Here is a 13,136-nt window from a genome sequence, read left to right as displayed (position 1 = left end):
CTCAGTTGAAAGAGGGTGAAGGAGGGGAAGAAGGGAAACATGCACTTTCATCCCCCGCCTTTCTGTGTTCTGGGAGATGCAGTCCATGTTTCAGATTTGGGCTTTGGCCCAAAAAAAGAGAGAAATTCTCTCTAGCCAGAAGAGATGCTTTTTGTCCAAGATTAACAAAACGTTAACTGGTGGACCTTTAAATTCCACATGGACACCTTCCATGTGAAGTTCTGTATTTCTGTATCAAGACCCATATAGTGACAAACAAATGTAAACATAAAACCCCCTAGTTTCTGTGTATATTTCCATATTTTGGATAAATACACCTACACCCTACACCCACTTGAGTTGCTTCACCTCCACAGTCAAAGCATGGAGGTCCCTGTAGAAAGCACACACAGGGCAATGATTTTTTTAAAGTATAAGACAATAGACAAATAAAAAAATGTAAATGCTATTGCTGCTATGACTATCCTAAATAATTTGTGTATTTAACACAGGTCAAAAGCTGTTCCTAACCTTAGCATTTTGCTAAGGAAAGTGTATATACTGGTGGCCATTGGTACAGGACAGGCTGTGAACAAATATTACACCGATTACTCCTGTGCAAGGTGGCTTTAAGAAAAAGCTGAAAAGGAGACCCCAAAGTAGCGATGATGTCAGTCCAGATCAGACAGTTTCAGGCAGAGAAGACCTGCACACATCTCACAAAACTACCTTTACCAGATTTAGCTCATCCACAGAATCATGGAAAGAAACGCCGCCTTCAAGCTGAGGCTGCAGCTATCGATTAATTCACCTATGCCATCAGAAACAAGCATTCAACAGCTAGTACAGGCACAAATGAATAAGGAACTGACTGGGGAGAAAGAGTTAGTTTACTCATCATAACTATTGTTCCTTTTTCCTCCAGCTCACGAGCGGACCAGACCCAGATTGTATATCATTTGGGGCAAAGCAAATCAATCCCATGGGCTTGGTTCAGCCAGCAAATGCCATCCTTTATGATTTTTACAACCCTGGTAAGGGCATAGAAAAATGATACATAACTGATTAGAAGAGAGACCCTCAAGAACAAACTCCAGTCTCTATAGAAAGGTGGTTTTGATGTAGTGTGAGAAACGATGTGATTTTGTTGAGTGTTAAAACAACCTGCCTTGAATACTGTCTTCTACTACCATAGATTAAGATCATCTAAATAGATATCCTCTCAGGAAGGGTCTGTTATTGCAAATGGATTGAAAATACAAACTTTTACACTCACAGATTTTCAAATCAGGTTTCCTAAGTTCCTGTTTCTCATGGTGCTTTTAAGCATGTTCTTCTCACATTATCTTTTCCATCAGGCTGTGGTTCTATGCATCTAAGATAGGCAAACTTAGAGGTTTGGCTTAGGTACTGTGCTTGCTGGGGGAACCACTCTCATCCCCATTCAAAGAAGATTAAATGGAAATCATCCCCATTTGCCAGAGTATTGTAAGTAATATTTGAAAATTAGGTCAAATCTCTACTTTGCCTGAAGCTGAGGGATCCAAGACAGTTTACATGAGGTTTAAACTGCTAACTACTGGTGATGCTATCTCCTTCTTCTGAAACAGTGTGGTGCTCACTGTAGCTCTGTGGTCTAAAGATGCTTTTAAGATGGATACTTTTCAGAGGAAAGAAAAAAAAAAAGATGAGTACAACTTTAAGAAAAAACAAAAAACCCACCCAAACAAAAAAAAAAACCTCAAAACTGAACAAAAAACCCCCAAACCCCTCCCCCCAAAAAAACCTAGAAGCAACAACCCAGGTTGTTGCCCACATGAAGGGCAAGGTGATCCCTGTACTCTAAGTGCCTAGGCTATAGGTCTTTGTGGACTGCTGATGTGCAATCTAATCCCTTAGTGCTCTGATTTCTATGAACTAGGGAAAAGTTGGGCTGCAAATGTAGTTTGTACTGCATATGCTTTTCCACCTGGGCTCTCAAATGAGACCATTTTGTTTCTTCTCCACAGACAGAAAGTGCAGTGTATTCTACAGTGCTCCCAAGCACAGCGCCATGTTGTCAAAGGTGTGCCATGCCAATGTTTGCCAGTGTGCAGAAGGTAAGGAATGTCTAAATAGACTGGTCTAAAAGAAGATAGTTACTTCTATAAACCATTAACATGAGAGTTGTTAAGCCCAGAAAGGAGCATTACAGTTATACTAATGCATAATACAGCACACAAAGTATCCTCTAGTATGTTCAGTACCAAACTGAAAAAAAATTTTTAAGATATCCAGGACTGATTTGATAGTTGAACGTCATGTATATATACCATGTATATATCCCCAGGGTACTCAGGCCCCTGAGCTAGAGGATAGGGATGGGGACCAGAATGGAGCCCTCATAGTCCAGGAGGAAGCAGTTAATGACCTGCTATGCCACCTGGACGCTCACAAGTCTATGGGGCCAGATGGGATCCACCCGAGAGTACTGAGGGAGCTGGCAGAGGAGCTCGCCAAGCCACTCTCCATCATCTATCAGCAGTCCTGGTTAACAGGGGAGGTCCCTGATGACTGGAGGCTTGCCAACGTGATGCCCATCTACAAGAAGGGCCGGAAGGAGGACCTGGGGAACTACAGGCCTGTCAGCCTGACCTCGGTGCCGGGAAAGATTATGGAGAGGTTCATACTGAGTGAACTCAACAGGCAAGTGCAGGTCAACCAGGAGATCAGGCCCAGCCAGCATGGGTTCATGAAAGGCAGGTCCTGCTTGACCAACCTGATCTCCTTTTATGAGCTGCTGACCCGCCTGGTAGATGATGGAAAGGCTGTGGATGTCATTTACCTGGACTTTAGCAAAGCTTATGACACCGTCTCCCACAATATTCTCCTGGGGAAGCTGGCAGCTCATGGCTTGGACGGGTGTACTCTTTGCTGGGTAAAAAACTGGTTGGGTGGCCGAGCCCGGAGAGTAGTGGTGAATGGAGTTAAGTCCAGTTGGCAGCTGGTCACGAGTGGTGTTCCCCAGGGCTCTGTTTTGGGGCCAGCCTTGTTTAATATCTTTATCAATGATCTGGATGAGGGGATTGAGTGCACCCTCAGTAAGTTTGCAGATGACACCAAACTGGGTGGGAGTGTCGATCTGGGTAGGATGGCCCTGCAGAGGGACCTGGATAGGCTGGACCGATGGGCCGAGGCCAACTGTATGAGGTTTAACAAGGCCAAGGGTTGGGTCCTGCACTTGGGTCACAACAACCCCATGCAACGCTACAGGCTTGGGGAAGAGTGGCTGGAAAGCTGCCTGGCCGAAAAGGACCTGGGGGGTGTTGGTAGACAGCCAGCTGAACATGAGCCAGCAGTGTGCCCAGGTGGCCAAGAAGGCCAACAGCATCCTGGCTTGTATCAGGAATAGTGTGGCCAGCAGGAGCAGGGAGGTGATTGTGCCCCTGTACTTGTCACTGGTGAGGCCGCACCTGGAATACTGTGTCCAGTTTTGGGCCCCTCACTACAAGAAAGACATTGAGGTGCTGGACCGTGTTCAGAAAAGGGCAACAAGGCTGGTGAAGGGTCTGGAGCACAGGCCTTATGAGGAGCAGCTGAGGTGGGTGTTGGTCTCTTCTCCCAAGTAGTTAGTGATAGGATGAGAGGAAATGGGCTTAAGCTGCACCAGGGGAGGCTTAGGTTGGAAATTAGGAAAAATTTCTTTACGGAAAGGGTGGTCAAGCATTGGAACAGGCTGCCCAGAGAGGTGGTGGAGTCTCCATCCCTGGAAGTGTTCAAAAAACAGGTAGATGTGGCACTTTGGGACATGGTTTAGTCTAGTCTACCCTTGATTGGTTTAGTGTGTACTTGTTAGTGTAGGTTAATGGTTGGACTGGATGATCTTAAAGGTCTTTTCCAACCTAAACGATTCTATGATTCTATGTGCATACGTATGTAAAAACCCTCCACCACACCTCTAAGAAAGTTGTTCTGCCATTTTATTTTATTTTCTGTTATAATGTTGAGTGAATGAGCATGTGTAAACTCTCTAAATATCCATGCCTACAGAGACAGATGTATCATTTATTTTCTTCACTCTAGGTCCCTGCCCAAGACAAAGATCAACTTTCAGTAAAAGCATAACACAAACCACACGCTTTAGTTTTGTCTGCTACAACCCTATTGCGGATTATGGTAAGGCATGAAAGACAACTGTCTATTTAGTTTAAACATAGTTCTTTTTAATAAGGATAAATTTGTTGATTTATATGCCCAGACCTCTCCTGAAATAAGTAGGGTTTCTGTGTCTGGCCTAGAGGCTGAGGAGATGAAATGAAGCTGTGTGCTATTGCAGTCATCGGGGGTGAAAGGGAAAAGTAAAGGCCTCAGAAAGATGTAGTGGGATGCTGGGGGAAGGAAACATGGGCAACATTATGTTACATGGTTTAGAAAAGACCCGTCATATAAGCACCACTATCTCCTACATCCCTAATGTTACAGGCTGTAGATAAAGAGTAGGCTTTGCATGGCATGCCATAGCTCAGCAGCTCCTTCTGTGTAGCTAGATGAATATTTTCTCCTTTGTTAATTTGCCTTTCTGACCTCTTCTTTGGATGGAAAGTTGAAAAAGCTACTGAACAAAAACTGCTTCAGCAACTTTGGTAAGTTAGATGCTAATAGAAGAACAGGAAAAAATGTGAAAACCTAATCTTATGGAAGGCTATTTTTAAAAAAATACACAAAAGGAATACAAATCTAGAGGTTGTTGATCAATACCTGACTTTCTAAAAGCATATTAGGTATACAGCATTATTATCCTGTTGTCTTTCATACCCCCGTGATTTGCAAGTAGATGGTACACCAGCCTCTGTATAGACACCTGGTAAAAGCAAACCTATTTTTCAGTTTTTGGATGCAATTTTATGTTTCCATCTGGCCTTACACAGTTGTTGTCTGTTGCAGTGTATGAGGTGGAGCTCCTCAACAGTACACAGAAGAATGTTTTTGATTACTATGAGGCCAAAATCCACAGAATCCTTAAAGCCAGTAAGTATCAAAATGTTTGGCTCCTTTCATTCACCTGTAGGAAAACTAGGTTGATTAAATGTTAGCCAGTATGAACCATACAGATGCCTTCTCTTGCTATAGAAAGTAAGATCAGATATACTTCTATAGTAGGCTTGCAAGAAGACTGATTTCTTGCAAGACTCATTTGGTCCAGCTATCTCACTCTTCAGTTCAGCTCAGGGGTAGGTTGCTTTGGTTCATGTTGTGCAGCAATCCCAGAGCATATGAGCTTCAATCCTTTTCAGATGAAACTAGAAGACACATTCCAGTTGCATTCAGTCCATGGCTCTAAACTGGAGCTAGTCTAAGATAAACCCTCCAAAAACGTGCATGGTATGGATGTTGGGTCTTTTGCATCAACTATTTCACTTCATAGGCTGCTGTTATTGAGCCACATTTTTTTCTACTGTAGACATATCCACTGACCTCTGTTTTGATACTACATGAAGATTTGAAGTGCTTGTTAATTAATTATTAAGCACTTGTAACCCTTGCAGAACAGTGTAAGTTGTCCACAATGTTTTGCCTGAAGTCAGTGAACACAGGAAAACTTCTAGGACTTTGATTCAAGAATTGTGATAACAACAAAGAGGACTTTCTCTCTCTGTTTCTTTAGGTGCAGTGTAAAGATTTGCACTGCTCTCAGACAATGTCCTTTTGCAGGCCTGCCATCACAGCTGTCCCCATGTGAATTTTACTTTATCAGGAGCATCAGTGAACACTTATTCTTCAAAGCAATTTCTGGAGAGGCTGTCAGGTGACATCTCAGACTTCAACCACTGTGGTATCATGTGGTTGTCAGTTTTGGGTTTGGCAGCCAGAGATTACCTTTAAAAAGCAACTTCAAAGATTTCAAAATCTTCCCTGTCTGGAACAGAATAATTATCGCACTGTGATCTTTGCCTGGGGGCCTGGCAATGTCACCCAGTACTTCATGGAGCAGAACTTGTGATCTGTGACCAATGTCTAGTTCCTGTCTGAAAATCAGGTCCACATTTTGTGAGTCCAGAGACAGCATTGGTCATATCCAGGGCTTTCCATATGCAGGGGAATGTTAATGGACCTAGTGATCAAAACACCTGCTATGGGAAATTACAGAACCATGATGGAAAGTTTCATTCACCTACAGGATCTAAAAGGATTTAGAGCTCTGGGCCCCAATGCATTTGTATTCACAACTCACAGGCAAGCGCTGGAAAGACTTTTGTTTCTTGGCAGCTGAGAGAAATATCCTTTGAATCTGAAGTTGAAGGGAAGAGATGACTTCTCCCATTCCCACCTCCTTCTTTTTGATCCCTTTAAAATCCCCTTTGGTTTGTGCTGTATGATGTGGCTTATGAGCATCAGTAGGCTTTCAGCAGGCTTGGGAAAGGCTGGGAAGAGGCATGAAGCCATGATGATGAAGAAAACTCAAGGCGTTAAATCCAAATCAGCTCATGACTGAACTAGAGTTGTTATCATTTGTATTTTCTGTGGCTGTTTTGAGTGAGGATGTTCTCTGTTGCCACCACCAAAGGTAGGTGAGAATTAGCAGGGTGAATTCTCATTCTCTGTATGCCTGGCATTATTTCAGTATCAATCCTTGCAAATAAAGGGTTGGCTCAGATGACAGATGGAAACACTTATTTGTGTTTGGAAGTCATCAGAAGAGAATTTTGCAGATATGCACTCCTTGGATTACTCTGATTATTAAAGGAATTAGTGCATCTGTTTTGGATGGCTAACACTTATGCTGTCCTATGAGTCCTTTAGGGGAACAGCATGGCCCATGCAAAATAGCATTCCCTCCCCCCCCTAGATTCTAAAACTTGAAGTAATTGTTTCCCTTAAATTCTGCTTGGAATCTTTAGAATATTATATTTTAAATTTAATTTTTTTTTAATTGGAGATTTAGAATTGGAAATTACATAATGACCTGTTAAAGTAATATACATAATGACCTGCTAAAGTAATAACTCAAATGCTTATGACCCCCAGAGTCTGGACTGTATTAGACAATTTGTGAAGCATATGAACCGAGAAACACCCTGGTAATTAAAGCACAATGAACCTGAGGCATAACATCATTATTTTCTCAAGTAGTTCTGATCCATCTTTGCATTCCTTGAACAAAATGAAAATTCAGTACACCATATAGCATAGGAACAATAGAAAGGTCTTGGGTTATATGAGAAAACCTACAGTAATATATTATTCTTTGGAAAAATGAAGAGGTAAAACAGCATACAATACTGAAGAATTACTTTTCTCTGGCCTATGAGTACCATATGTAAAATTAATGCAAGTTTTAAGTAGGAAGTAGGTAAGGGTCTTATTGCTAGGTTTCACAGATTAGCACTCTGCGTCAAATTCTCCAAAATCTTATTAGTGTTAAAATATTCTACTTCAGGTTTTTATTCTACTCTTAGGATTTTATTTTGAATACTAGACTTTTCATACTTTTCATATAATACTTTAGAAAGCAGAAGCTGCACAAGCTTCTGTTAACCGATAGGAAGACTGTGGTGTCTTACCTGTAATTTAAGCTGGTTTAATGTTGAATTTGTCACCACACTTTTGCATGACATTTCACATTATAGTTAGAAAGAGACTAAGAAATTAGAATATTGCTGTTATTTGCTTTTTTTTTTCCCCAAATGGACGTTGAAAACTGTTGTTCTAGCCAAACACAGTATCCTCATGACCTGTGGTTAGTCTGGTGAATAAACATCTTTCTAGCTCTCATGTCATTGCAGTACCTAAGTACCCTGCTCTTCTGCCTTGAATGCCCACTTCTGTAATGGGCAGTGCAGTTCTTGAATGAATAATCTTCTGGGCCAGACTCCAGACCAGAATATTCTAAGTTATTTTAATGTGGGGATCACCAAGCGCATGTCCTACATATCAGCTTCAGAGGTGATAGCATAAAGGTTAATCGGTGACATTCAGATCAGGTGTGCTAAGGAGAGTGAGGTTTTAATATTGCCTGCTGCACTGTTGAGCCTTAAACCATATGAGTTTAGTTTGCTAGCTTTTAAGACCACTACTAGCCGAAGCAATCTGAAACATAAAATAGCATGCTTTCTTTTTCCTTTGGCTTTTCCTTCAATCTCTGAGATTTAAGCAAACTCCTTAAGGCCTGAAAGGTCTCTATAGCAAAACAGGTCCTTCATAACAACTGAGGAGGCCAAGACAACCAGCCAAGAGAGAAATGGCTTACTTTTTATCAGGTAATGTTAAAGGAAATATCCTACCACAGCATGGCCATTTACTCCCATGTCAAGACACAACCCTCAAGTGAAATATTACTTTGGCTTAGCAGTGGAGTAAATAATCACAAGGGGTTGTGTCCTGTGGGCTACGGTTCTACTCTTTATTAGAAAAGTTCATGGGGTTTTCTCTTCTCATGCCACAGCTACCGATGAAACCATGGAAGTGGGTGCCCACCGACAGTTCCTAACACGCTCCGCATGCAAGTTAGACATGGTTGCTGGCAAACGGTACCTCCTCATGGGGAAAGATGGGCAAACAGTTGATTGCAACAATAGGTAAGTGCAATGGTTTCTGAGCAGCAGCAGCTGCTATCGGGGACCATGAATCCAGAGGATACTCAAACTACTAGAATACCTCCAGAAAGCAAAGGGAGGATCAAATTTCCCAGTGACTGATTCCGATGGCTTTACTAAAATTCAAAGAGTATGATCAGTAGGCAAAAGGCAAGCTCTGAGGAACAGCTGAGCCACCCAAATCTGTCGGCTCATCTACCTGTGCAGAGCCCAGTTCCCACATTTCTCAGAATCAAAATCTGGCCCTTACTCCACTGGGTTAAAAACTCACAGCTAGAAAAGAAAAATGGGAAATGCTACACAGTTCCGTCTACTACAGATGCCTTACACAGCTCCTGTATTTGCAAAAGGGACCATGTCTAAGAGCAGCTCTTGAAGCTTCTGTTATATCACACATGCAAATAGCTCATTCTTCTCATTTCTCATTGTCACACTTTAATGAAAAAAGGGAATTTATCTAAGGAGGAATTTATTCTGCCTCTACTAAGTATTCAGTGAGGAAGCCATCTTAAATATTTAATTTCCCTGTGCTTACCTGGAGAAAGGTAGTGCCTTTGAAAGCTTCTAGGAGAGAGACCACCTCCATTGAATTGTAAGCACCACTTCCTAAAACCTTAGAAGGTCCCCTCTCTCCATCTCTGTATGTGAGTGCTTAAGTCAGGAGCCTGCTTCAACAGATGCCTGCTAAAGACTGAAGTCTCCCAGCAGAGGTGTAACCTCCAAAGTCTTCTCCAGTCCAGTCGTAAAATGCCAGAAGCTACATGGGCTCTCACCACAGAAAATTAGGAAACGTTTTGGGATCCTCTGTTGAAACTAAATGTCCCTTCAGTGTGTCCCATTGGTGTTCGCTGGGGCTTTTTGTGCCAGTCCACAAAATTCTAATAAACTTAGCCCAAGCTTAGCTGGTGTCACTCAAAACACAAGTACAGCCAGATTTGTCCCAGCTTGGCACTGACTCTTCCTAAACTTTATCCAAAGCTCAGATAACCTACTGGTGGAACTACATTTCAGGCAAGTTTCTTGGCTAGTGTAACTCCTCCTGATCTCAGAGATGCCTCAGTGAAGGGAGGCAACCCCACAGGGTTTACACTTTCCCATTGCTCCATGTCAGCAGTAGTGACTCTCCCCCTTTACCTGTCCAACTTGTACTCAGGATGCAGTACTTCCTTGATGCACAAACCTGGGTAGAGAAAATTCCAGACGACAGCGAGTGCCGCACCACCCTGCATCGGCAAGCCTGTGCTCAACTGGAGGACTTCATGAACTCGCCTGGCAACCTGTGCCTCTTCTGAACAATTGCTCTGCTCCCCACATCCTATCCATGTGACTGAGACTCAGCTCCTTCCTAAATTTTTCTTGCAAAGCCTGTACATTACAGTGGTACCTGAAATATTGAAGAGCTGCTTCTGTTGCTATGTGTTTTGCTGACTGGGGTATCTTCTTGTAGATGGGGCAGGGTTTAGGTGTAATACAACAAAAATTGCAGTTATTCTACTAGTTACTGTGTTTATTATCCCTGCCCGTGGTGAAGAAAGAGCAGGAAATTCTGTCTCCCTGATCCGTTATGCAACAGTGCAATTGGCCTGCCGGGGATCAAATGAAAAATCATTGTGCTTGCAGAGCTGATCAATTCCTGCAGTCATTGTCACTGGATGTTAAAGAGGCCAAAATATTTGCATGGGTCAGAAAGAAGACTGGGCATTCATAGCCTTGCCAAGTACAGCCTGTGTTACACTGCTACTGAAAGAAAAGAGATACTAACACTCATGCTTCAGCACATCAGATAATTTCTGATTTTATTTGCGAGTCCTCATGTAGGAGAACAAATGACCCCACTTGTACCACAGCAGGATTCCATATGCACTTCTGAAGCTGGAACTGTCCCAGCATCCAGGGACAGGCAGCTGGACTGGATGTGTCCTGTGTCTGACCCAGGAGCCCTGCACAGGCTAGTTAGTGTTGGTAGCTCACTGAGGACAGAGAATTGCTTTTTAATTGCACTCTAGTCACACATCTTTCAAGCTTTTCTTTTTTTAGAGTTATTTGCATTACTTAAAAATGAAACAAAAACTTGACACAATCTGTGGTTGCATTTTTCTGAAGCATTGCTGCTTCTGTGGTTATGCAAATAGGTCTGTAGTGGAGATGCAATATTTGTTGGGGAAGGTGGGGGGTTTTGCTGTCACACTTATAAAGGCTTCCACAAATTGCAAAGTAAGTTGATGAAAAATAACCCCAAATCTCAAAACCTCTCTTTTCTTATGATAAGAAAATATCTGTAGAAAATGTTTTGATAACACTGATAAGTAGATGACTTGCAAATACAGGTTTTATTTTTTCAGTTTGCCAGCAAAATGCCATTTGGCAGTCATGTCTGAAGCAGAAAAGAGCTGCAATGAAAAGCTGTGTTTGCTAAACGGGTCACCATCCTCAGATGCTCATACACTGTCTCAATGCCAGCAGTTACTGAGTGTAAAAATTTGCAACCTGGACTGCCTGTGTTACATTGCAGTAAAAATAAGAAGGGTCTGTGTCAACAATATGATAATTAGTAGGTCCATGCTGATCTGGTTAACTTGGAGGTAAATGACCCTACTGGATAGGAGGGGCAGCAGCAAGCCTTGTGTGGAGGAGACACTACATGGCAGCAGCACCTATCAGAACAGCCTACCACAAGGACCTTCAGATTCATAGAATCATAGAATCGTTTAGGTTGGAAAAGACCTATAAGATCATCCAGTCCAACCATTAACCTACACTACAAAGTCCACACTAAGCCAATCAATGGTAGACTAGACTAAACCATGTCCCAAAGTGCCACATCTACCTGTTTTTTGAACACCTCCAGGGATGGTGACTCCACCACCTTTCTGGGCAGCCTGTTCCAATGCTTGACTACCCTTTCTGTAAAGAAATTTTTCCTAATTTCCAACCTAAACCTCCCCTGGCACACCTTGAGCCCATTTCCTCTTGTCCTACCACTAACTACTTGGGAGAAGAGACCAACACCCACCTCCTTTCAGGTAGTTGTAGAGAGCAATAAGGTCTCCCCTCAGCCTCCTCTTCTCCAGGCTAAACAATCCCAGTTACCTCAGCCGCTCCTCATAAGGCCTGTGCTCCAGACCCTTCACCAGCCTTGTTGCCCTTCTCTGAACACGCTCCAGCACCTCAATGTCTATCTTGTATTGAGGGGCTCAAAACTGGACACAGTATTCCAGGTGTGGCCTCACCAGTGCCGAGTATGGGGAACAATCACCTCCCTGCTCCTGCTGGTCACACTATTCCTGACACAAGCCAGGATGCTGTTGGCCTTCTTGGCCACCTGGGCACACTGCTGGCTCATGTTCAGCCAGCTGTCTACCAACACCCCCAGATCCTTTTCGGCCAGGCAGCTTTCCAGCCACTCTTCCCCAAGCCTGTAGCGCTGCATGGGGTTGTTGTGACCCAAGTGCAGGACCCAACACTTGGCCTTGTTGAACCTCATACAGTTGGCCTCAGCCCATCGGTCCAGCCTGTCCAGGTCCCTCTGCAGGGCCATCCTACCCTCCAGCAGATCGACGCTCCCACCCAGTTTGGTATTGTCTGCAAACTTACTGAGGGTGCACTCAATCCCCTCATCCAGATTGTCAATAAAGATATTAAACAAGGCTGGCCCCAAAACAGAGCCCTGGGGAACACCACTCGTGACCAGCTGCCAACTGGACTTAACTCCATTCACCACTACTCTCTGGGCTCGGCCACCCAACCAGTTTTTTACCCAGCAAAGAGTACACCCGTCCAAGCCATGAGCTGCCAGCTTCCCTAGGAGAATATTGTGGGAGACGGTGTCAAAAGCTTTGCTAAAGTCCAGGTAAATGACATCCACAGCCTTTCCATCATCTACCAGGCGGGTCACCAGCTCATAAAAGGAGATCAGGTTGGTCAAGCAGAACCTGCCTTTCATGAACCCATGCTGGCTGGGCCTGATCTCCTGGTTGACCTGCACTTGCCTGTTGAGTTCACTCAGTATGAACCTCTCCATAATCTTTCCCGGCACCGAGGTCAGGCTGACAGGCCTGTAGTTCCCCAGGTCCTCCTTCCGGCCCTTCTTGTAGATGGGCATCACGTTGGCAAGCCTCCAGTCATCAGGGACCTCCCCTGTTAACCAGGACTGCTGATAGATGATGGAGAGTGGCTTGGCGAGCTCCTCTGCCAGCTCCCTCAGTACTCTCGGGTGGATCCCATCTGGCCCCATAGAATTGTGAGCGTCCAGGTGGCATAGCAGACCCCATCACTGTGTACCAGCACTGTGAACTGCCCAGCTATTTTTGAAGGCTGCATACTCAGGTATAATGATAGCTGAACTTGGATATCTGTGATGATGTGCCCCACTCAGCTGCCAGGCATTGCATGGTTGGGGGGGGTGGGGAAGGCTCATTTTATGAAAACCTGCACCACTACTTCATGACACCTGCACGGGAAGATAAGAAACCTCTTGAAGGTGAAAGATAGACACTTAAATTAACATAGGACAATTTGTTTTCTCAAGGTTATACACAGTGTATTGGGTTTGCGTGGCAAGGTTTTGGTAGTGGGGGGGGCTAC

General features: G+C 43.7%; 1 protein-coding gene across 1 annotated transcript in view; it reads left to right on the top strand.

The window, feature by feature from the left end:
• The window catches only part of LOC104038858 (complement C4), a 52,787-nt gene extending 42,943 nt beyond the window's left edge, over positions 1-9,844 (top strand). Inside the window, exons 36-41 of the mRNA XM_075723613.1 lie at positions 905-1,013; positions 1,989-2,078; positions 4,042-4,134; positions 4,903-4,986; positions 8,402-8,534; positions 9,706-9,844. Of these exons, the coding sequence (XP_075579728.1) occupies positions 905-1,013; positions 1,989-2,078; positions 4,042-4,134; positions 4,903-4,986; positions 8,402-8,534; positions 9,706-9,844 (648 nt within the window). The remainder of the gene's footprint in view (positions 1-904; positions 1,014-1,988; positions 2,079-4,041; positions 4,135-4,902; positions 4,987-8,401; positions 8,535-9,705) is intronic.
• Positions 9,845-13,136: the final 3,292 nt, after the last annotated feature.

Source organism: Pelecanus crispus, chromosome 1 (genome assembly GCF_030463565.1).
Source record: "Pelecanus crispus isolate bPelCri1 chromosome 1, bPelCri1.pri, whole genome shotgun sequence".
NCBI lineage: Eukaryota > Metazoa > Chordata > Aves > Pelecaniformes > Pelecanidae > Pelecanus > Pelecanus crispus.
The sequence above is the reverse complement of the archived record's forward strand: the minus strand, read 5'-3'. Positions and strand labels throughout refer to the sequence as shown.